General features: G+C 30.2%; 1 protein-coding gene across 6 annotated transcripts in view; it reads left to right on the top strand.

The window, feature by feature from the left end:
* The window catches only part of LOC129971181 (uncharacterized), a 64,726-nt gene that overhangs the window by 24,469 nt on the left and 15,103 nt on the right, over positions 1-25,154 (top strand). For 2 of the 6 annotated variants that reach the window (XM_056084747.1, XM_056084767.1), the window contains exons 2-3: positions 15,964-16,144; positions 21,411-21,542. In XM_056084747.1, coding sequence (XP_055940722.1) covers positions 15,977-16,144; positions 21,411-21,542 — 300 coding nt within the window. In that variant the 5' untranslated portion in view covers positions 15,964-15,976. Of the gene's footprint in view, positions 1-10,243; positions 10,394-15,936; positions 16,145-21,410; positions 21,543-25,154 lie in introns of those variants that run through there. The other 4 variants (XM_056084723.1, XM_056084740.1, XM_056084756.1 and 1 more) reach the window with 3 other exon arrangements.

The following is a 25,154-nucleotide window of genomic DNA, read 5'->3' as shown; positions in this document are numbered from 1 at the left end:
CTATAAAAAAAACAAGTCCCTTTTCACAAATGCAAAGGAAAAAAATCTTATTTTAATGGTAGAACTATTTATAGAACAGCCACCTTGGTATCTTTTCAAGCTTCCCTATTAAATTTTATTCTATTATTATTGCTAGCCTTTTTTACAAATATTTATCAAGACATTTGAAGAAAAGCGATTTCCAATCGCTTATTGTTGCCCTGTAGCCACAATGCACTGTAGGGTTAAAGCCAAGGCAAGAATTAAGTGGTGCACAGAATATCCCCTGGTATTCAGCCTATGCTACAAGTATCTCCGTCAAATAATATAATGAATCGATGGCAGTATCTGAAGTCAGCTACCCATTAAACAGCTTTCAAATCCTCTTGGCCTACGAATTTACTTAACTTACTGACTGATGCATTTTGTTTTGGAACACCTATTTTGATTTCTAAAAGGGCATTTGAGATATTAAAGTTTTATTCTTGCACATTAAATTAATATTTTACTTAATTGCAGATTTAAAATTAAAGTTCAATGTGCGAGTGAGATTCCTTAACCCCTTCGAATACAATAACATGTTCTCCTTGCCCAAATGATTGTTACTCGATATTATGAAAGTGATTTTTCGGTAATAACTTGTATTTTAACGAAATGCGTATATTGCTGATTTTAAAGTTGTAATCATTAAATTTGTCAAATTGATGTCATTAATATTCATTTCTATATTCTAAAATTTATCGGATTTGTTAAAGTATATTTGTATTGTGACGGTTAATATATTGAAGTTTAGATTGTTAAATGCAACAATTCCCTCTTACTATTTTGAATTTTTCGTGCATTATCATTTAACTGCTTCTATATTTGAAACACAATAGGAATGAACTTTATGCATTATAACTTATGAACTTTATGCAACCGAAATGTTGAGTAAATACTTACAATAAATCAGAAAAATAAGATTTTCTTAAAGCAATCAAGCCAAACGAATTATTACTCAACAGAATAAGTCAATTCTTTTCCAGCCAAAATTAATATAACGAAAAAAATCTAATCTTGGTTAGTTTAAAAGTACATTAAAAAGTCCTTCATTCACTTTTATATTTGGGATATCTACAATTTAAACGCCGGAACAGTGAAGTACAAGCATTCTTTTTTTTTTTCTTTTTTTTTTGAAATTCAAAAATATAAGTCACTAGAAATGCGACTTGCTCGAGGCACAACTTCCACTATCAATCTGGATTAGGTTTTGAATTACCATTTCAGTAAAACTGGGAACAGAAAAGAAAATATGTGAAGTCTCGGGAGAAATAATTTTCGAACTTGGCAAAAATTCATCTCTCGCTTACTGAAAAATTTATACCAAGAAATTTGAATATGTTTCTCTTCTGAAATCCTATTTATTTTCGACACATGCTTTTTCGTCTGTAGTGACTGCTTTGATTTTCTTCCCTTTCACTTCTGGAATAAATTTTGAATTTACCTTCGAAAAACTGATTCAGTTCCGATATTTCATTTAATTCTGAGATGTTTGAAATGTTTTTTTTCCTTCGAGTGCAAAATATGCGTAGTCGCAAAGTGTGCAAAACAGGGGTGGGTGGGTGGTGGTGGAAGTATTGCACATTCCCAGTTGTCATACTTCAATATATGCAGTGTTGTGCCAAGGGAATAAAGATACAATCCTCCCACTCCTACCCTAAAATTGTTGCCCAAGATAATACTCTTGCATTTCGAATTTTAGACTACTGTGACTGGGAGGGGGGAGAGACAAAAATAAATAAAAGTCGTTTGCATTTATGCTATCAAATATAATCGTATCGATGCTCACAGCATTAATGAAAGTATACATAACATTGTAAAATTTCTCTATATAGAGTACATAAAGACAATACTGTAATTGACAAATTTTAATATCAAGATTTTAATGTCTTTACAGTTTAAACTTCATGGAATCCAAAAAATTACATTTTCGGAACTATGTTTGTAACCACAACAATTCAAGGGTATTGAGCTTGAGACATGAAATTTGTCTTATTGTCTCAAAGCAGTTTTGTAGAGCTCTAAAAATTATGGGCAAAATTCATTTAAAGCAAGCATGTTTGTCCGTCTGCATATAAATCACTTCTTATAAAAGCAGAATGAATGAAATTTGTTGCATTATTTTATCTTAGAAATTGAAAATGCTTGTTTATAAAATCAAACGGGATGACGTCTATCTCCTGGTTTATTTGCACGTACATAAGTCACGAACTTCATAGTTCAATGACTTAAATAAAACTTTGTATGCCTTCTTACGACTAAAATCGTATATCTGTATTAAAATTTCAACTTGCTCGTTGAAAGCAAGTCCAAAACTCAGTCTAGATTTTCATTATGAATCGAAAAACATTATACGATGAATGCGCAGAAGTTGAGGTATTGGCACTTAAGCTATTTTATGGCAGTATGCAATATACATTAGGGAACTTATCTTTTAAAAATATTTTCAATATAGTTTCACATGTCAACACACTTTTAATGTTGATTTATGTTAACCTAATATTTTTAACTTTATGGATATGTATTTTTATCTATTATCTTTAAGTAGTTGCAATACTATTGCAGCAAATTTTCGGTTTTCAAAATATTCTGATAACTGAATGAACGTAGCAAACCATATAAACTAATTATATTTAAAAATGTGTTAATATCATTCTGGAAACGGAGAATAAAGATCCTTAATTGCCTTGCTTGTGGTTTCCCACAATATAGCGGCCCTAGGCAGCTATCTAGTTTGCCCAGTTGGAAATCCGCTACTGTGGGGAATTCAGACTTGTCATGACTCTTAAGATTTACTATCTCCTTCTATATCTCCATTATTCGTTTTGGTTATCTACTTTTACAAAAAAAATCTGAAAATTGCGATTTTGGGCGAGTAAAATTGCAATATCGTGTAATAAAATCATCCAGAGAATACTCACTCTGATTTCGAATGGAATAATTGTTGCACGTTCGTGTTTCAAATTTACCTCAAATGATAAATTTTTAGAATACGCCACTCAAACACTTGTATGGACAATTGTTATGCTAACAGTGCACCATTTTATAAAATAATTACCGATCTAAAATACAATTTAATCTAAAATACAAAACGTTATATCGCCTCGATAGTGTCCCGCTTTCAGAGTACCCAATTGCCTTATGGAAGTACTGTACAATACTTTGTCTTACCATAGGGCAACAATTTTAGCCCTTTACACCCTAGAGTAACGCCGCTACTGCTTTGGGTTGCATGCATATTTTAGGTTTTAAAATGCATATAATTGCTTCTTTATTCATGATCATGAATCAATTACTTTGATTAACAACTAATATTGGAAATTAGGATCTCATTGAAGGCTTGATTATATCGTTTAAGTAAAACGAATCGTATCTTGTAAGATTAAATAGTGCATACAACTCAACGTCGCCGTAACGACCCGTCGAGTGCTAAGAGTTAAACTGTAATGCTATAAATACTTTGAATTTTTTAAAAAATGTAATGAGTTTTGTGGAATGAATCTTTGATATTTTATAACAATTCTTCAAAAAATATTATTCAAGGTATTTTCTGGAAAAAATACGCGAAAAAAAAATACAGTTCGCTTATTTTGTCAATTTACCATAAAACAAAATCGCAAATATTAAATATCAACCCAATTCATTTTATAGATTAAATCAGTCGTCTACACATCTGCTATCTACTTAAACGATAAAACATCAGAACTATTCGGTCATTAACTGATCCCAGTCTTTCAAGGAATGCCATCTTAATAGAGAGCACAAACGACCACCAAATCGTGTCATTCCTTCCGAACACCCCCTTGATTGACGGTACCCGAAGTATAATCAGCATCACTCAGGCCGAAGCAGCAACCGATAATTTTGTTCGAAGAATGCCCGAACTATGCCAAGAACTCCAATCTGTTCTGATCGCATGAGGGAAAAGGTGCTGTATATTTCCAGTACAGAACAATATGCATTTCACTCCTCCCTTACGTGGAACTTCGATTCATGACATGTTTCGCAATCGTGCTCTTGCCAAGTAGTTTATTTTTATCAATTAATCATTGAAAATGCTTATTTTTCTTGAAATGTCATTTAGAAAAAAAAAAAAATTTTCCTTTAAAACCCAAATTAACAAAGTACATAAGCGAATCACAGGTGATTGAAATGTATACTTTTCCTTTCTTTTCTATAACTTAACAAATATGCGAATTCGTGAAAATGAAACTATTTTTATACGGTTTCAATTTCGCTAATATCTGGTGATATTTTGTATAACAACCCAAGCAGCAAGAGAAGTCGCTAAACGATTGGCCAAGCATCGCAGCCATCTGATATACGCCGCCCGTATTTTGCCAATGTCACCTTTGCATTGGCCCGACATCGGATTTTGACCATATTTTTTTCTGTCGCCTCTGAAGATCGCTTTTTCATCGGGGCGAACTCCTACGGCGACTTACTGAAAAAGACCGGCTCAAAGCAATCGGCCCATAGTCGCCTCGATGTCGGGAAAGTTGCTTTTCCTAGGTGGCGCTATGCGAACATATTTTAGAAATTTCCCATGAATCACCTGGCGTGTACTGGATTTTGAAATTCAACCAGCAACGCATACTGTCATTTCAAGAAACTTGGTAAGTGTAAAGTTTTTATTATTATATATTTGTAAATAATATATTATTTATTCTAAATAGTGAATAAAAAAGATTATTTTTGTTGAAGCCGTTCGAACTCGTTGCTTAACATGGACTTGCACGTGATATTATTAGCGTTAGGCGTAAGCGACGATTATCATTTCTTTTCTTGTTTGTATTCTTTTCAAGTGATTTTATTTCCTATCTTTTTTTTTGTGTGTGTCTGTTCTTAAATTATTGCAGATATTTTTCCATTTCATTTACAATGCCTTTCCTTTTGTTAACAACAATTTCTAATGAAAAAAGTTTTTTAAAAAATATTAAATTGCGTTCTTATGTTTTGGTTTTGCAATAACATTTGTGTTATTTTTATTTTGACATAAGGCTAAAAAAATAGATTAGCAGAATATATTTATTGTAAATTTCAAAAAAAAAAAAAAAAAAACTTTAAAACTTGCAATTATGTAGTTGTATTTGAATACTCTTATGTGAATAGTTTATAATTATTTCACCTTTCATAAAATAGTAACATAAATTTTACACCCATTAGTTTATATTATTTTTCTCTATTGTCCTAAACATTATTATAATATTTGCCTATATAGTTCATTATCAGATTGAAAACATTATCAAGCTTATGAAATTCTATATATCTATTTTACTCCTTAATTACATATCTCCAATTGTCAACAAATATTTTATTTGTACTTTTAAAAGAAGTGAAAGCTCAATCATTATTCTAATTAAGGAATATGTTTTTTAGGTTCATCAAATCTGCAAAAAGAAGAGTGAACTTGAAGAAAAGTATATGTATAATTCTTTATATGTATTACCAGCAAAATATGAAATCCAGTATTCTATAGAATGCCCAAGCATTGTATATAATGCCTAAAACAAGCCAGTAATGTATGAAACAATTTGTATTTCATACATTTTCTAAGCATTCTATAGAATGCCAAATGACAACCTGGCAAAGTATGAAATACATCTCTCATTCAATGAAATAAAAATTTTGTGCAACCTTTGTTTCAAAACTGAAAATGCAATTAAAGATAAAATAAATTTTAAAATTGATCTATAAATATAAACAAAAAAAAAAAAAATTTCTCACTATTTGTTTGGAAACTACTGTGCAAGTTTCTATTCCTGACTTCAAAAAAGAGCAAAATATTGGAAGTTACAATTAATGTGACGGAGTATGGTTTCTACCAACTTGGAACATCAGAAGGAAATTTAAAGCAATTATATGCGAGACAATTATATGTCCCAATTCACTTAATATCCTAAGAACTTGTTTAGAATTGAAGATATTCCAAATCACAATTTCTCTCTGGTCAGTTGCAATTACTCAGAGCATTGGAAGCAATCGAGGATTTATCAGATGTATGTGTTTAAATGCCAAAATATGTAATGTCTTTTCGTGAAAAATGTAGTAAAACTTCAAAATGTTGCAATGTGATAGGCTTGAATGACAAGTAGGTAAATTTTAATTTCTGATTTTTTTTATCTGAAAACTTATTTGCCTTAATTAGAAAGGCATAAATTTTGTTTTGTACAAATTTTATTTTTCTATATAATTTGAATAAATTTTTTTAATGGCAACCTCATTATTTTTTCAGACTGACAATTCAAGTGATTTTAATTCTATTTAGCTTAGTTAATTTTCCTTTTCATTTACAATTTTTCTATGAAAGAAGTTTAATAAAGTATTAAATAACATTTTTATATTTTGGTATTGAAATAACATTTGTGTAATTATTTTTATTTTGATATGAGGCTAAAAAAAAGTTTAGCAGAATGTATTTATTTTAAACTTCAAAAAAAAAAAATCTTTAAAACTTGAGATTATGCAGGCACTTTTGAGTTCTCTTATATGAATAGTTTCAAAGTATTTCGCATTTCTTAAAACAGTAACATAAATTTTACTCCCATTAGTTTGAGTTTTTTTTTCTTTATTATCTTAAACATTATTATAAAGTTTGCTTACCCAGTCCAGTATCAGAACAAAAATATTATGCTTATGAAGTTCTATAAGACTTTTGCTTGTTAATTACTCATCTCCAATTGTCAACAAATGTTTTATTTGTACTTTTAAATGAAGCGAAATCTCAATTACTATTACAATTGTTTTCTAGGTTCAGCAAAAAGGAAAAATGAAATGTATAAATAAATGTATAATTTTTTATATGTAGCTAAAGATTCAGTTATACATATATAGAATATTTATATAAATGTGTGTGGATTTTTAGAAATTTCAAACTCTTCAAGTATTACATAATAAATAAAGTTTAAATAAATTTTTTATAAATTACTTTGTGTCAATATTATTTATTCTTCTAAATTATAAGTCATAGTTTCAGGATTTTGCTTGGGTGTATAAGTCATTACAGAAAATTCAGTAAAAAATTTCAAGTAAATTATTATTTTACTTTGTATTTCTAAAATATTATTTAATGAAGGTCTTTGTAAATAAATTGTTTTGCATAGTTGTTTTTCTTTTCTCCTAAAAATAAAGAGGGGAAAATAATAATTAAAAAAATATTTGTCTAAAGAAATTTTGTATAATTGAAGTAGTGTTTACATTTTTAGGTATGGAGTTTTTGCGAAATATGCAGAGTTAATCATAGATCAAATTTGGTTCTTGTGCCATGAAACAAAACCAAACTAATCATAGATTTTTAAAAAAATTAGAAATTTGAAGTAAATTGTTAATTTGTGCTTGTAAAATGTTATCAATTGGACATTAGCTAACACTAACATTTGTAATGAGGTATAAAATTTCTACACCATAAAGTAACTTTGTAAGTTAATAATAAATAAGATTTCGTATAAATGAACGAAGTGTTGTATTTTTGTGCATGGAATTTTTGTGAAACATATTTTTCAAATATTCAGAGTTAATCATAGATCAAATTTGCTTATTTTGCCACAAATCTAAACCTCACTAAACATAAATTATGAAAATATTAGAAATTTGAAGTAAGTTATTAAATAAGAATTAAGTTTGTGCTTGTAAATTGTTGTTTATTGAATATTAGCTAACACTAACATTTGTAATGAGGTTTAAAATTAATGCAATATGAAGTAAATCTGTAAATTAATAGTAAATAAAATTTCCTATAATGGGAAGAAGTGTTCCATGTTTGGATATGGAATTTTTGTGAAATATTCAGTGTTAATCATTAATTAAATTTGGTTCTTGTGCTACAAAACCAAACAACTAAATATAGATCAAGAAAATATTAGAAATTTGAAGTAAATTATTAATTTGTGCTTGTAAAATGTTGTATGTTGGACATCAACCAACACTAACATTTATAATGTGTAAAATTTCTACAACTTGAACAAACTTTGCATGTTAATAGTAAATATAAGGAATTTTGTAGAATTGAAAGAAGTGCTGCATTTTTGTGTATGGAATTTTTGAGAAATATTCAGTGTTAATCAAAGATCAAATTTAATTCTTGTGCCATAAAACCAAACTAATCATAGATAATAAAAAAATTTTAGAAATTTGAAGTAAATTGTTATTTTGTGCTTGTAAAATATTTTCTATTGAAGAAACATATAATAGGAATTATATAATTTAGTGTTTTAAACTATTTTTAACCAATGCATTAAATTTTAGGGTGTTAAAATAGGAATTTGTGTTTTATTCATTATTCTTTAGGAATTATTTGTTTATTGCTCACATTGAGCAATATAAAAGTGTGTATAGTAAAAAAAAAATATTTTTTTAATAAGAATGATATATTTTTCTGTTTCGAATTTTTATAAAATAGCTTTTAAAAACGAATGATATAGGCAATATATATAATACATCTACTTTTAAATTTCTAATATCAGTTAAAATCATACTGATTAATTATATAATTGAAACTATGATTATGTTAACATTTCTTCCCATGCATTAAATAATGAAAATAAATAGGAAATATCAATGAAGGAAATAAATCTTATATGTAAATAGATGTTCTGGGGATCAAATTTAAAATTATTTCAGATAATTTTAACATTTGTTTATTTTTTTTAAAGAGCAGTAAAAAAATGTCATTTAAACATTTTATAGGGTAAGATTGTGGTAAAATCTCTGCTATAATAATAGTTAAAAAAAGTTGGAAGAATTGTTAGAATGACATTTTCCATGAATTTTTATCGAAAACAAGTATTTTATGGAATTTTAAATTTATCAAAATAAATAACAAACACTATTATTAATAGGTAAAAAAGAAAAGTAAACTATACAAAATTTTGAAAGTATGATAGTTTTAAATATTATGACACTAGTTTCTAGAGTTTGAGAAAATTGAATAACCATTAAACTAATATTTCAATTTGACACCAGCAAGTGTTCAGAAATAAATTGCCTATTGATTGGCATTTGGTTGCCCATTACTAAAATACATGGGGAAATGATTGGTATTGGGTCGCCGATTGTTAAAACACATGGGGAAATGATTGGTATTGGGTCGCCGATTGTTAAAACACATGGGGAAATGATTGGTATTGGGTCGCCGATTGTTAAAACACATGGGGAAATGATTGGTATTGGGTCGCCGATTGTTAAAACAGGTCGTGAAATGATTGGTATTGGGTCGCCCATTGATAAAACAGGTCGTGAAATGCTTGGTATAACGTCGCCCATTGATAAAACAGGTCGTGAAATGCTTGGTATAACGTCGCCCGTGATAATAACAAGTCGCCAAAGGATCGGCAAATTCGTCGAAAACAAGTCGGGGCGACCATCGCGCGGCGAACCGCCGGGGACATGACCAATGTCGGGGCGAGATCGCCTCCGATCTCGCCCCAATCTCGCTCGTTCCGTGGGGCGATGCTTGGCCAATGGTTGGCCAACGATCTTTTGCTGCTTGGGAATCGTCTACTTAATGTCTTGCGTATTTATTTCTATAGTAAATGCATCTTTACTATACATTTCCAGTTATTTTTTTCAAATATACATTTTATCATGCACATCGAATTGCTTGAATGAATTTGAGCAATTTACAAATTCGCTAATATAAAACAATAAGGTATAATAACTTCAATTTTTGTAAATTTCACATAAATAGTGGATTTTCTTAATCATTTATTTTTTGAAAGTAAATGCGTAAACCTCATCAAACTTTTTATAAAAAGCTATGAACTTGCTCTCCTCTGTTTATGCAAACACTAATGTATAATTTATTTTCTGTCTATAATGTATAGTAAACGTTTAAAACTTGAACCCATTTAGATTCAAATGCTTTAAGTTTACATCTATGAAAATTGAAGTGCTTATATTTATAGCTCTTAAAGCTATATTTTTCCCCTTTTTATTCAAAATAATCCATCGCAATATTTTTAAGGTACACTTAAAGGCATAAAAGGCAATTTTTCTATAAATATTGCTTGCAAAAGAACTTGAAGGAGAAAAAAAGAATACTCGATTTTTTATAAATCCCGTGTCGGTCATTTTTAGAAATTACACACGTGTTGTAGATATCTCAGTGCGTCGGTTCTTTGTGATTTCATCAACTGTCAAAAGATGAAGGAGCCAAATTCCTGTAACTTTATCAAGTAGAGTCTTGTCATTCCATAAAATCGGAAATATAAGGTTGTTATCGGACGGGATTGCGGATCTAGAAATCATTTCGAAGGTTTTAGTAGGTCTCAAGTTCTTTTCCAAGTTTATCTGTTTTCAAGTCCTGTTATTCATCACTTTAAATACCGAGGAAACTTGCATTATGCTTTAGAAATTCAGCCGATGAAAGATCGTTGAGGTAAGATCTTTGTCATTCAAAATGTCTCATTAATTTCTATCTAAATCGCGCAGCAAACGCAGTTGACTAAATATATATTTAACTGTACAACTTCCTAAGAATTTGACTAACTGCTGAAGTCAAAATAATAATGGAGTAAAATTCGCTTCGCGTTCGGAATTTCTAATTCTGATAATAACTTGCATGTTTGAGTTGACAGATGTTGTTTTTTAGTTCTTTATTTATAAAATGATAAAGATCCAGTTGCGTTTCTGAACGATTTTATAAAAGCAAAGATTAAACTAACAATATTCTTAAATGTTTTTCTAGTATGTACAAAAAGCAAGGTTTTTTTTGCATGTATTTAATTATAAATCGCACGTCTGATTGCAATAGTGTTTAGATTTTACTATAAATTGATACAAATATTTTAATTCCATGAGTGTGGTTCATCTTAGCTAAAGATGGCTTTTGTGATATAAAACTCTAACTCAATTCAAACGAAATTCTAGGACTTCAAACATAAAATTTTGATGAATTCCCATATCGGACTGCTCAGAGTCCGAAACAGTTTTGTATATCCGGCTCTGAACACGATTACTCACTTTAGGGAAGCCGATGAAATTTGGTATCTTGCCTTCAAATCAAATTTGTATTTTTATAAAATTTTGAAGAAATTCTATTTATTGGAAGTCTGACTCTGAACACAATTGCATAACATAAACTAAATGAAGGAAATTTGATACATTTTAAAAATGTAGATCCTCTTCAAATTTTGAATTAATCTTTTAAATTTGACCATTGATTTATAATTTTGAAAATATATAAAAGCATGGAACTTAAATAAACGACTCATTTAAGTTGAAAGTCGGTAAATTAGTTTTATCATTTAAAGTGAAGACTTTTTGAACTAAATCTGTCGAAGTGTTCGCCGTCTCAATGTTTGTACTGTCATTTGTATGTAAATGTGGTGGTTGAAATTTGGTAAGACCTTGATTGTAAACTAATTGTAGTCCAGCGTCATTTCGATTGTAATGGGTCAAAAAGAGACTTTCAAAATGCATATTCGATTTTTTTTTAATATACTATGAAACAAAGACTCTCTGCCTCTGAAAGTATATTAATATTTGTGATATATTCTTTTTAAAACTAAATTTGCAGTATTGCCAAAAAGCTTTGTTTCATAACACTACAAAAAAAATGCAGAATGTTGAACCAAGCTCGAAGCCAATTCATTTATTCCAGTCTTAATCTGTATAAATCGGACAAGAATCAAATCATTCCTATCGTCAGAACCATACTGTCAGATTCTTATCGTAGAACGTGCCTGAGCTCGGACAAAAACAAAATCGTCTTCGTCGGGTTGCGTGTCCAGAGCATATGAAAAGAGAACCCAGCCTATATGACTTCGGGGCGAAATAGAACGCCAATAATGCGGCCTAAATGTCCATTCAGCTATCAAATGAGAGGGAGGTGACGACGTGCCATCACATCCCCATCAGCAGAAAAAGTGAATTTCGCAGTTTAGGATGGGAGGGGAAATGTCCTCCAGCTTTCACTTTCATCCGAATTGTCGCTTTCATAGCCTAAAAACCCATTTCTACCATTCCAGCATTTTGTGCTTAGTGGGAGATTATCTACTTGATGAGTTTAAAGCAGTTTGACGAGTGATTGCCCCATACTAACTCGTACTCAGGGTCAAACCACGATATTTTTCAATTCGGAAAAGAGTAATTGTTGTGCTTTATTATTTTTCTATTTCAATATTCGTCGAGTTTTTGTATTAATATATAAACAGATTAGACTTGTAAAATAAAGAATTTTTAGAAATCGAGAGAAATACTTCAAATTTGTGACTTTTTTCATTGTCTTGTCAATTCCACTTAAACTTTAGTGTTTACTATAATCATTTTGTTGTATTTTATATAGCGTCTACTGTTATATTTTGATACGCGAAAATAAAGTTGAATCATAATAAAAATATATATATATATATAGTATTGCGTATCCGCTATAATGTGGAAAAATCTTTCGAAGTTGGAAAGCACAAATTGCATGTATATATTTCATACTTTAAAAAATCGAAACTTTACCCCATTGCAGTCTTCTAAGTTAATTCAGCATGAAAAATGATTGTCAATTTACACAATACGGCAAGACTGTCTTTAAGGGGGCAGTGGACTTTAAAATGAGCAAACATGGGAGTAACTTTAAATTTTAATATCGTTCCCTCGCCAAAATGAATGTTTATATTCTGTTAAAATAGTATTCATCTTATTGAACAATATCTATACATAGTATAAAATCTCCTGAAAGCGTCTGTATGTTGAAACCCTAACTCGAGAAATACTAAACTAATTTTGGAGATATTTGTACCATTTTGAAAGGCATTTATTGTTGAAGGCTTCTGAATATTGAAGTCGTATCAAAATAAAAAAGGAATTTTATATTTAGAGATTTTAATTTTCCTACTACGTTTCGCGCATACGTAAAGCAGCAGTATCTGTGCTTTGCACTTACTTGCGCGTGAGCGGAAATCTTAAATTTCGCATGTGCAAATAGCAAGAGCTGTGGTATTTATGCGATACATTTCTTTGTTTACGTCTGATTTTAAACAGCGATTCAAATCTCATTATCCCCAAAAGAAGGATATTAAACCTTGGCCGAAGCACATTAAATGCCAAAATATTTGTTGCACGATAATGAAAAGGTTGAGGAAAGAAAAATCGGGTTAGCAAATATCAAAGGATGTCCACATTTAGGGAGGGAGTCTTCTTTTGAGCGAAGTAACCTTTTAAATCGCACGGCAGAGACAGAATGAATTTCGCCTTTCTGCTGACAGAGAAAGTCGCTTAAATTTAAAACGCAGGAAAAGAAATGAAAGAACAAACGTTTTTGATATTTGGTCCGAAAAGAAGTACTCGGTTTCAATAGAAACAATGTCTATAGTCTGTCCATATTATTCAGTTTTAGGATAATTTATCGCCAAATTTAAACGAAATGACTGATAATGGCGAGAACGGCAGCAATGGGATAACAGTAGCAAAAGCGCCACCGAAAAATTGTCTACCTCGCAAGGCGTCAAATGACTGTATATCAAAGCTTAGCCCTAAATATTTCTGAATATGTGCCATAAAAAAACTGTACTTCGTAGTTATTTGATTTCTCAATATCTTTTTAATCCCGCATGACATTCCAATGTCATATCGGGTGGAGGCTGGACTTGAGTCTAAAGCTAATTTTTCCTCTTGGATGTTATGCCACGGGCAATACTGTGCGGGTACTGCTAGTTTCCTATATTTGATAGCCCTAGAGGGGGAAAAAAGCTAATCTTAATTTCTTTACTCAATGATATTATAATTAGATTTCAAAGATATTTAAATGTTCAAGTTGTCTTAGTTTTGGAAAAATTCAACAGAATTGATAAAAATTTCAAACATTAAAAGAATATAGGGTATGCATCTTATATTTCAGTTTTTTAGATAAGTCTGTTTTAGTTCCGAAAAACATAATTCTTATGAAAATTCAGTAAGTGTGCATAAAAAGTTTTCTAAAAAAATTGGAATTAACAAAATTACAGTTTAGTTCCAAATTTATATTGGGTAGTAAGAAAATAATTGAAGAAATTAAATTCAGTTCGCCTAGAATATTTAGAAGTTTAAAAAAAAAAAAACATATCTTTTGTTTGTTAAAATAGTTCGTCTTAACATTTTTTTTAAAAAACTTGACGTATTCATATTTTAAATTTTTTTCATACATGTATATTAACCAAGTGAATAATTGACCAAAAAGGCCTAATAGTCCATCGTCCCCTTAAGACTGTAAAGTAAGACTTAACAGGTTAGAAGTAATCGAATATTCTCTCTGAATATTTTTTTATAATCGTCGATATTTTCAATTCCCTTTCTTAAAAAAAATATTCATTCTAAATTACAAGTTCCTTTCTAATTTTGAATATTCTATAAAATCCCCAATGCTTTTTAGTCGAATATTCTTTCAACAATCCGGTTTACTCAGTGAAGCATTCTTGCTTTTATTGGATTATCTTGCTTGTTGACCTACCTTCAAAAAGCACTAGAATAAGATCCGTGATATGGATAAGGACACTGCATTTTATTCATATTCATATTTATTTGACTTTTGAACTCTTGTTTAACTACGGATATTGAAGGCGTATGTAAACAAAAGATGCAATATGTTACCTTAGAATCCATGGAGTTCGAAGATTTGTAGATTATCGTAGCACACAATGGGTCAGAAGTTTTGCTGTAATTATTTCATTTATAATAGTGCTGAAAAGTTTCTAAATATACTTCCTCATTAAGTGTCTTATAATTGTGCTGAATATCTATTGCAGTTTTTCTTCGTAATAGTCATAACTTATTGAACTGATTCGACTTTATAAAATAGTTATTTCGATATTTTGTCTAGGAAAAAATAATCAAAGTGGAATAAATTTATAAAAGCAAAGTCGTAAGGCACCTACCGCTTTTAATCAGTTAACTGTTTTTGACGAATGTACTCGTCATTGAAAATATGTCGCGTTTTGTCTTATGACGAATTTATTCGTCAGGAGCAATAAGTAGTGACAATTTGCAGTTTGAATTAAAATTTTAGGAAAAATTCAAACGTATTTGTAAATTCAAGATGTTTAAAATATTTTGAGGCCAAGTCGAAATCAAAGGAACAAATAGGATATAAAAAAACTGCATATAATACGAATTTCTTTTCTTAAATATATCGCTGTGTTGTATTAGTCATCCCAGAAGCAATTAGGCCAACCATAAGTTTAGACTATTCAATAAATGACGCGGCTGGTCATAAAAACCAGGGTGAGGATCCTTTTGTACCAAGCTTTGCTCAATACCATTCTCTAATATCAAATTAATTTTTTTCTTTTATATGCAAAAAAAATGTATATTAAAGTAAATAAATAAATGAGATTATTGAAATAACAAGTCATTTCATTATAACATAATTTCGTATTACACATACTCTGTACCGCTATATATTCGTCACCGCTAAATTTTTGGGACACAGTTTAGATACTCATCTTCCGAAAAGGTTCGATACAGTTAACTGGTTAAGGTAGAATATAATTTCAAGATATATTATTGAATGAAGTAGTAACAAACAGAATATGGCAGAGTTCGAATTGCAACAAATGTATCGGTAAAAATGTATAGAAATTTTAATTCTTCTAGATAATAAGAAAATAGAGCAAAAATGGGAAAAACAATTTGCAAAATTGTTTGAAGAAAATATAATTTTGCAAGTTGGTTGGTAAAATTAAATCGAAACATCTATTTTTATAAATAATTGTAATATAATAATATAATCTTATTTCGAATTGCTTATGTATCGATTTATATTTTAAAACTGATTATCATAAAAAAAGAGGCAATGTATGTATTCCAAATCAAATTATTCACCAACTATGAATATAAATGTGAAAACAAGGATTTCGTTGGATGAACACTTGTCTTCTAATTAAAATTCATTCTACAAAATTAATCTTTTTAATTCTTCACTCTAATAATAGGAATTTTGTTCTTTTCGGGATTCTAAAGTAAAACAATGCTTCCAAATAGAATACAAAACAAAATGGCTCTGTACACGACGATGGTTGTTTTTATTGTTCTTTACTGGTCCTCTCTCGTTTCTGGTCACGGACGTCTCCTAGAACCGCCTTCGAGGTCCAGTATGTGGCGTTTCGGTTTCGAAACAAAGCCAAATTACAATGACAACGAATTATTTTGTGGCGGATATACAGTAAGTATTACGATTTGGATTCAAATTTTCATAAAATATTGGTCACTAAGCATAATTAGTTTTTTCATGTTTGTGAAATCGATTTTTGTAATCGATTTTTTTCACTCTATGATGGAGTACTCGATATGTAGTTCAATCGATGTTAGGGTACTGAACTGTGCAGTTGTTTCCCATGATGGTATATTTTCATAATTTAAATAAATTTTAATTGGCATCTCCTTTTGGTAACGCATTTGAAATAAACTGATAAGATAATTCTATAGCTTTATTGCAACTATTAAGGATTAAACATAGGAAAAAAATACTCTAATATAATAAATATAAATATTTTTAAGTATCGTTTCGAGATCAAAATGAAAAAAACATAAATATGAGAAACTCTAAACAAATCATAACGAAATCAAACCTCAATGAATAATGAAGAAAATCTTGAATATTCATTAAAAAGGAAGCTCATTATAAACAAAATCGAAAATCACCCATGTTTATGATAAAAATAGGCCCATTTCTATATTCTAATTATCCTCGTCATTAAAACGTACTTTGAAGAACTTCTTAATATTCCAAGCCAAAAATGTGTTAATTTATCACATTTTTTCCCTTGAATTCAATCTTAAATATTCATGTATTGTTATAACCGAAAGTTTGTGTATTCAAATCTTTTTAAAGCTAATTCCTTCCATTCGCTTTAATTAAAAAGCAACTTACTATAACAAGATTGAAGTAGTAGCTAAAATGAAAGCCCTATTTGAGGAATGTCCCATTTTAAAGCTTGTGATTTGAAAATTATTCTAGAATAGAATACAATACGTAAAAAGAATCTTTCTGTTGTGAAAGGATTAACTATCTTAATATCTTTCAGTGGCTAGATTTTTCTTGTAAACTTGTGGATATTTAGGATTGAATTAACGTGTTCGTAATAAAGAAAATAAGGGTTTTTCAAATGTTTTGTTCAAAATGCTTAACAGAATATTTTTTTATTAGACCATAAATGGACTGCAATTTCTAAAATATGTTCATGTAGGATAATCAACTTGGTAGATTAAAATTTAAACGATTTTCTGGAAGAACTGTAAAATAGCATGGAATTTTCTTTTTTTTTCATGATGGAACATTTAAATGACCTTTCATATATAACTATCAAGATTACGATTTTAAGATTAATTCTAAGCATTGGCTCACTTTTCTTTTTGTCATATACTTGCTTAATATTCAAGTTACTTGGAATGAATAACTTCCTCCTCAAATTACTGGAGGCTACTCAACCAAAATAAATGCTGTAATAAAGATAAGGCAATGACTATACTATATACTTGACAAGTTCACGTCTCGTTTTTATTTTTCTAACACTGTATCAAGCAAGCGATCTGTTCCTTCTATAACAGCAAGTTATTTTTGATCAAAAAAGATTACTGGCTTCTGCTAGAAAGCTCGTGGTTTGTGGAATTCTTGGTTTACAAGTAAATATTTTTTGCCTTCTTAGGTTTGAGATTTTTCAAATCTTCATTTTAATTAAGTTTTTTAGCTAAAAATCTTCAACAATGAAAGTGGAATGTAATCTGAAACAATTGGTAGTGAAGAGACGAGGTAAAGTTTACAAAATTCGAAAATAAATATTTTGCTATTGTATTTAGTTTTAAAAAGGTCAATGTGCAATGTATTCTATTCGTCCATTTTGGTCTCATTACACGGACTACATGCAACCAATTGTATTATGCGTTTGAACCTCTCACCGATTTAAAATGGTACTTTTCAAATGGTTAGTTTCATTTTCAATCAAACAAAAGTTCTGAACTCGGAACGGTTCCATCTAATCGGGACACTTAATCTTTTAACTATAGGTACTTCTTAAATCTTTAATTTTTAAATCAAACGATAATTGCTATGCAACAGTTTGCATTTTTTTTGGTAAAAGGAATACGCTTCTACAACTCCAATGAATTAATTAAAAGCTTATTTGTACAAGCGTATCTAGTATTAAAAGAAATTTCTTAGCAAGGAATAACCAAGCTATATCTAAGCAAATTTTAACCCTTGATCTCTAATGAATTTGTCGAATTCCATTTAGTATGAAAGTCTAATATTGCCCACTATTCGCTTGAGCCACTTTCGCTGTAAACGTCTTGTAAAAAGATAAATGCTAGATTTGTTTTGCCGTGAAAGAAATAGACTTCGTAAGTTATAAAATCTATATTCCATGGATATTCCTATGGGCATGGAACTTTTTTATTCGGAATTTCAAATGTCATTTTCTTAAACCATGTATTCTATTCGAAGCAGTGGACACTTTTAGCCTTGAGATTCATGAGAATTTTTGTACAGGAATATGTCTGGCGAGGTTAAAATTCTCGACAAGCATTTCCAAACTTGTAAAAGAAGAATCGGGATTTAGAATGTATAAAACAGTTGTTGTAATGGATATTTTCTTTGTAAAACGACGAAAACACGCTTATCCAGTGTTATAGTTAGTTTAAAATACAGAACTCCCTTTAGCGTTTTCGGTTTTAACTGAAATTTGCCGTAGTTATTAATCCCAGGCGGTCTAGTATGGCTAGACCATAAATCCAGAAACCTCCAGAAAATGTAAAAAAATGATTCAAAATAGTGGGAAAGGGACATCTTCAATTTATCCAAAGATCTGGTACACCAGATGAGACTGAACCCTAGGTTCTTGCTCTTTATGTTCACATTATTAATCCTGTATATGCAGGGCGTACTTCGCCCAGGAACACCCCTTTACCATGATAAAATTTCAAAGCAGAACTTTACTGGAGTAACTGAAATATAAAACTTTCAATTTCCTATATTAATTGAAATTTTTAAGGTCAACTTTTAATATCAATTTTCAATTTATTTCTGATTTGTATCCAAAATTTCGCAACTTAATTTTAAGGGAGAGAAGAAAATATATGAACTTAGTAGAAAGTAAATTTAATTCGTATAAAGAACAAAATATAATAAAGTACAACATTTTTTTTAGAAATCTTACAAGGGCAACAGCAAGTTTTCGACTGGAATGAGTTTTAAACCACAATGTCTGGTAATAAAAATGCGAGGGGCATTCTAGAAGATCAAAACGTTGATCTGTCTCGGCGTATGTTACCCTCTTCTAGCTTGTCCAGAAAGAAAAACAAACGTGTTCCACTTTGTTATCTTAAGATCCTTGTCTAACCTTTGTTCATCAAAGTTGTTATTGATACTTATCTAAGACATAACAAAAACACAACGACTAAGATCAACAGCAATGAATGCCTTTCTATCTAAAGTTTATCCTTATGACTGTAACAAATTTAAAGCGTGTAAATTATTATCAAATGAAATCGAAATAAAAACATTAAGATTTACGAGTTCCAAATTATGAATTTGGGAGTAGACATTTTTAATTTGAGAGAAAAGCTTTAAAGAATTCGAGAATTTCAGATGAAAATTCTACGTTATACCTATTCGGTATAAAAAATGATGGTAACATTTTTAGATTTTTAAATCTTTAATTATGATTATACATTTGGCTTTCGATTGCAAGAACCAACATGGCTGTCATTTCCGGCATAATTCTATCGAATGCATCAATTTGGTGCAAAGTGAAACGCGAGTCAAGCAACCTTTATTTACTATGAGAAAATAAAAATGAATTAAACATATAAGTCTATTATATAAAAAATTGAAATTAGAAAACTGCTTTGCCTTTTCTTTCTATTCTGCGGAGTAACATTAAAACTGGGTTTTAAAGTATTTGATATTCAACTTAAGATTCACTGGAACAAAATCTCTAATCTTATACTTTTTATTCAATAAAAATGATCAAAGTTGCATTTCTATTCTGGAAGGAAAATTTGAAATATATTTCGATCTTGAAGCTGTGCCACTTGAAACAATCTATTGAGTAAAAGTATTCCATATAATAACTCAAATACAATGGAAAGAGGAATGAAATACAAGATATTTTAGGAGACTAGTTTAAATTTTAATGCACAAAAAATGCTTCTGTTACTAACAAATTTATGCTAGATACATAAAAAAAGTGGTTGGTATATTTCGTTGCTTACAATTTCTTTTCCGAGCTTGTACTTTTTTAAAGTCCACTGTGTGTCTTAGTTTTCTGCAATATATCATTTACTTTTAAATTGAGGGTACAACCCTTAATCATTTGCTTTTCTTTCACATTTTATACATTGTTTTGAGTGTCTCGCAAGTGATTTATTTCTCTTCGGGCAATTCCCCCCCCCCCTAGTAATCTGAATAAAAACTGTTCCAAATTTTGATGCAGCAATCTGAAATAGTGATAAATCGTGGAGATCAAGAATTCTTTTATAATTTAAGTTTAATGTAATTTTTTAAAGTAACCATGCTTGCACTAAACTTTTTGCGATAACTTCATTTAAATGATTTATTTTATGTGTAATCCAAAGACTTGATAGTTGTTAAGGTTGTTAATAAATATTGGAACCGAAAACCGGAGCAGTTTAATCAATAAGTATATCTAGGCTATTGCTTATGAATGTCGCAAAATATCCATGAAATGAAATGTTACTTCAGCGAGCTTCCATTTCGCATAAAATATTAAAATACCAAATGAGCCAACTAATTGGAAATGTTAGTTAATCTTTGACGTCTAACATACAAAAAATGAACAATGCTGAATCTATTTTGTGGTGGGTTTTTCCAACTAATATAATCATTGTAACAATTGCTTACTAAAGTTACATTAGGCACTGACAAATCCAAAACATTTATTTCAGAATTCAGAAAATTGTTCTGTATCTGCCTATTCGCTGGACCTTAACTATCTCTTTAGTTCCAAATGGCTGCCTTCAGCTATCTTGAACTATCGGTTGTAGTCAATATCCCTAAAGCAACTAAGCTTAATTTTTGGCTCTAGTATGTGTCTATTTGAACAAGATGTGGGTTGAATTGTTGATTTGTAGGTGATACAAGTTTTCTTTTACATAACTTAAAGCGCATTTCTTTAAATAAAAAAAAAAAAAAAAAATGAATGTTTGTGTCAAATTTTATCATGCAAAGCTGTGCATGTGAATATGCAAGAACATAATATGGGTTATAAATTTACATAGGAAGTTGGGCATCCTTACATAGACTTTATCTAAATGAATCGTCTAATGATTAGTCTATGTAGACGAAATATGTCTATATAAATATTTTTTTATTAATTTCTTAAACAGTTGAATATGCTTAATATACTATCTAGATTAATGCTCATCATGATATTGATTTTATTTCTTTCTGTTTTGAATTTCTCAAACTTCAGGTTCAGTGGCAAAGAAATGGTGGCAAGTGCGGCATATGTGGAGATGCTTGGGATGCTCCAAAGCCCCGACCTAATGAAGCTGGCGGAATTTATGGCAAAGGAATCATTGTCGGGAATTATAAACCTGGACAGGTAAATTACTTATTTTCTTGGCACTTTTTGATGGATGACTTTAGAAAACTGCATGTCGTATTTTAATTTATCTGTATTGCATCTCGCAAGATATAGTACCGAAACAGTGATCTGGAAATTTTTGAATCGTAATTGTTATATTAACTCCACTTCCATCTGCTCCATATGTTTTATTTAAGCTTTTTTCAAAATATTTTGAAAAACATCCGTTAGAGAGTATTTGTGTGCAAACAAATATTACTATAATCATCATTGTGCAATTAACTCTTGTTTTTACTTGAGCAATCGATAAATCTCTGGATTTGCAATTGTTTTTTTAACCACCTGAGGTGGCAAGACATTCTCAGCTGCATGTGCCAAAGCAGTCCATTATAACTCGCAACGAGGCCACACAAAGTATCCTTTACCTAATGGCAATCGGAAAAAAAAGACGAATATTTTATAAATGATTTAATTTTCGTCTCAAGACTATGCTCCGGCAAATGATCTCAATCGACGAGTCGCGAGTTTCGCATTTATGACAATTGCCTGACGACGTACGTAGTATATCGAGGACAATTTTGTAACAAAGTCATTTTGACTTGCGTGACACGTCTTCCCACCGCAAGTGATTAAACAATTGTCGCTCGCGCCGTTGTAATAAAGGATTAACTTTCTATAGTTCGGTGAAGCTGATAAATTCCAGTCTCACTGACTCTTGGTATAATGGCAGAGCATATCGGATCTATTTCTTGCACCATTCAATATAACCACGTAATCAACTATTTGTTGGTTATAATGCCGATAGAATCTTAAATTACAATTAATCTATTAACTATGTTTTTAAATTTTTGGATAAGTTATATATGCACAATTTTGTAACAGTAATTTTATTCAAATTATGATTTGAAAACATTTGATATTTTTGAAAAAGGCTCTTTATAAAAATGTTTCTTTTTTATTAAATTTTTATATAATAAATTAACGTCATTAATAAAAGATCGTATTATACAACCTCGAAATTACATTTATGTACGGTATTTCATAATATAAAAACCGAACGAAAGATACAATGCTTTAATTATGACAATTCCGTTCTGCTCAACTTACAGACGAATTTTAAACTTGTTCGCATGTTGTAAAGAAACGAAACATGGAAACGAACACTTCCTGCTACACGCAATATTAACGCACGTACAGAATGAAACTAAACACTCGTGTGTACCAAGTATATTTTTGACGCCGAGGGGTATACGTAAAATTTCAAAATCTCCAAATGGGGATCGTGGGAGAGAATGGTTTAATTGTAGGCTTTTAATTTCATTTTGTTGCTACTTCAAAAAATAGTTCCATTGCTACAGAGTTGTGTATCGAAAGGAAGTGTTTTGTTCCAGCAGAATTAACCCTATATTTACCTCGGCGCAAAACCTTTTAAACGGATTTTAAGTTTTTATAATTATAACTTTATCTATTAGTTTACATCCAGACTCCAGCATTTTACCATCATAATAGTCTCGATTAATAAATGAGTCTTCAAATAACGGCGCGCTATCTAGATATATTCTTGAAAAGACGATGTCAATAGATTTTGAGACATTTCGAAGTATTAAACTTGAAAAGAAATTGGGTTTAAAAATATATATAAAAATTGAATCCTAACCCCTCTACCTCTAGTAAAAAAAAAAAAAAAAAAAAAAATCAGACTATTCTGCTTCAAATTAGGAGATATGATGGATTTTTGAATTGGGTTCAGCATACCATCATGCAGAACAATGAATTAAATTGACTATTTGAAGGATAAGGCTGCAACTACTTTGAGTATAAAAAATATTGTAACTTTTAAAAATCGGAAAGTTTGTGTAATTTGAAGGAGTGTGATGATACTAATATAACAAACTGAGAAGGATATTGAAAATTCTTATTAGAATAAAATAGCGTTTGATATTAAATCATTATCTGCATGAATTAATGTTTTTTAGGCTCCAACTTTCAGTATTGAAAAATGAAGTTCATCTGGCTTTTCTTTTATAAAGCAAAAGCTCTTGACTTTAGAGATGAACCTTTTGAAAAACTATTGTACCTTTATCTCTGTGCTAAGATATCGTACATGGATTGCAATAGAAGCCAGGATCTCTGCTTGTTATAAAAAAAAGTTATTGGCACTAAGTATCGTATTTGCTGTAAAAATTACTAAATTAATCTTTCTCGTGATCCGTTAATATTTTAAGAATAAAGTGTCAATAGGTCAATGGAATAATCTTCAGAAGCTGCATTGACCGGACTGGCCTTTCCAATTGATTGATTATTAAGCGAAGACGGGTCACTCGGCCTTCATCAAGCTTTGCTTCAGTCGTCACGTGAACTTCGTTAATGCATGGGTTACCCTTGCTCTTGGAGATATTTACCTTCACGGATGGCTTGTGCATCCCAAAATTAAATAACTGATAAAAGATGCATCAATAACATCTCGCTCGCATGCTTCATATTTGTTTGTTGGGTTTTTGTGGATTCCTTTTTCTTTGTCGCATGCACCCAAGCAGCAAGAGAAGTCGCTAAACGATTGGCCAAGCATCGCAGCCATCTGATATACGCCGCCCGTATTTTGCCAATGTCACCTTTGCATTGGCGCGACATCGGATTTTGACCATATTTTTTTCTGTCGCCTCTGAAGATCGCTTTTTCATCGGGGCGAACTCCTACGGCGACTTAGTGAAAAAGACCGGCTCAAAGCAATCGGCCCATAGTCGCCTCGATGTCGGGAAAGTTGCTTTTCCTAGGTGGCGCTATGCGAACATATTTTAGAAATTTCCCATGAATCACCTGGCGTGTATTGGATTTTGAAATTCAACCAGCAACGCATACTGTCATTTCAAGAAACTTGGTAAGTGTAAAGTTTTTATTATTATATATTTGTAAATAATATATTATTTATTCTAAATAGTGAATAAAAAAGATTATTTTTGTTGAAGCCGTTCGAACTCGTTGCTTAACATGGAGTTGCACGTGATATTATTAGCGTTAGGCGTAAGTTACGATTATCATTTCTTTTCTTGTTTGTATTCTTTTCAAGTGATTTTATTTCCTATCTTTTTTTGTGTGTGTGTCTGTTCTTAAATTATTGCAGATATTTTTCCATTTCATTTACAATGCCTTTCCTTTTGTTAACAACAATTTCTAATGAAAAAAGTTAAAAAAAAAATATATTAAATTACGTTCTTATGTTTTGGTTTTGCAGTAACATTTGTGTTATTATTTTTATTTCGACATAAAGCTAAAAAAATAGATTAGCAGAATATATTTATTGTAAATTTCAAAAAAAAAAAAAAAAAAAAAATCTTTAAAACTTGCAATTATGTAGTTATATTTGAATACTCTTATGTGAATAGTTTATAATTATTTCACCTTTCATAAAATAGTAACATAAATTTTACACCCATTAGTTTATATTATTTTTCTCTATTGTCATAAACATTATTATAATATTTGCCTATATAGTTTTATCAGATTGAAAACATTATCAAGCTTATGAAGTTCTATATATCTATTTTACTCCTTAATTACATATCTCCAATTGTCAACAAATATTTTATTTGTACTTTTAAAAGAAGTGAAAGCTCAATCATTATTCTAATT

Source organism: Argiope bruennichi, chromosome 1 (genome assembly GCF_947563725.1).
Source record: "Argiope bruennichi chromosome 1, qqArgBrue1.1, whole genome shotgun sequence".
NCBI lineage: Eukaryota > Metazoa > Arthropoda > Arachnida > Araneae > Araneidae > Argiope > Argiope bruennichi.
Note: the sequence above shows the minus strand (reverse complement) of the source record. Positions and strands in the feature narration are given on the sequence as shown.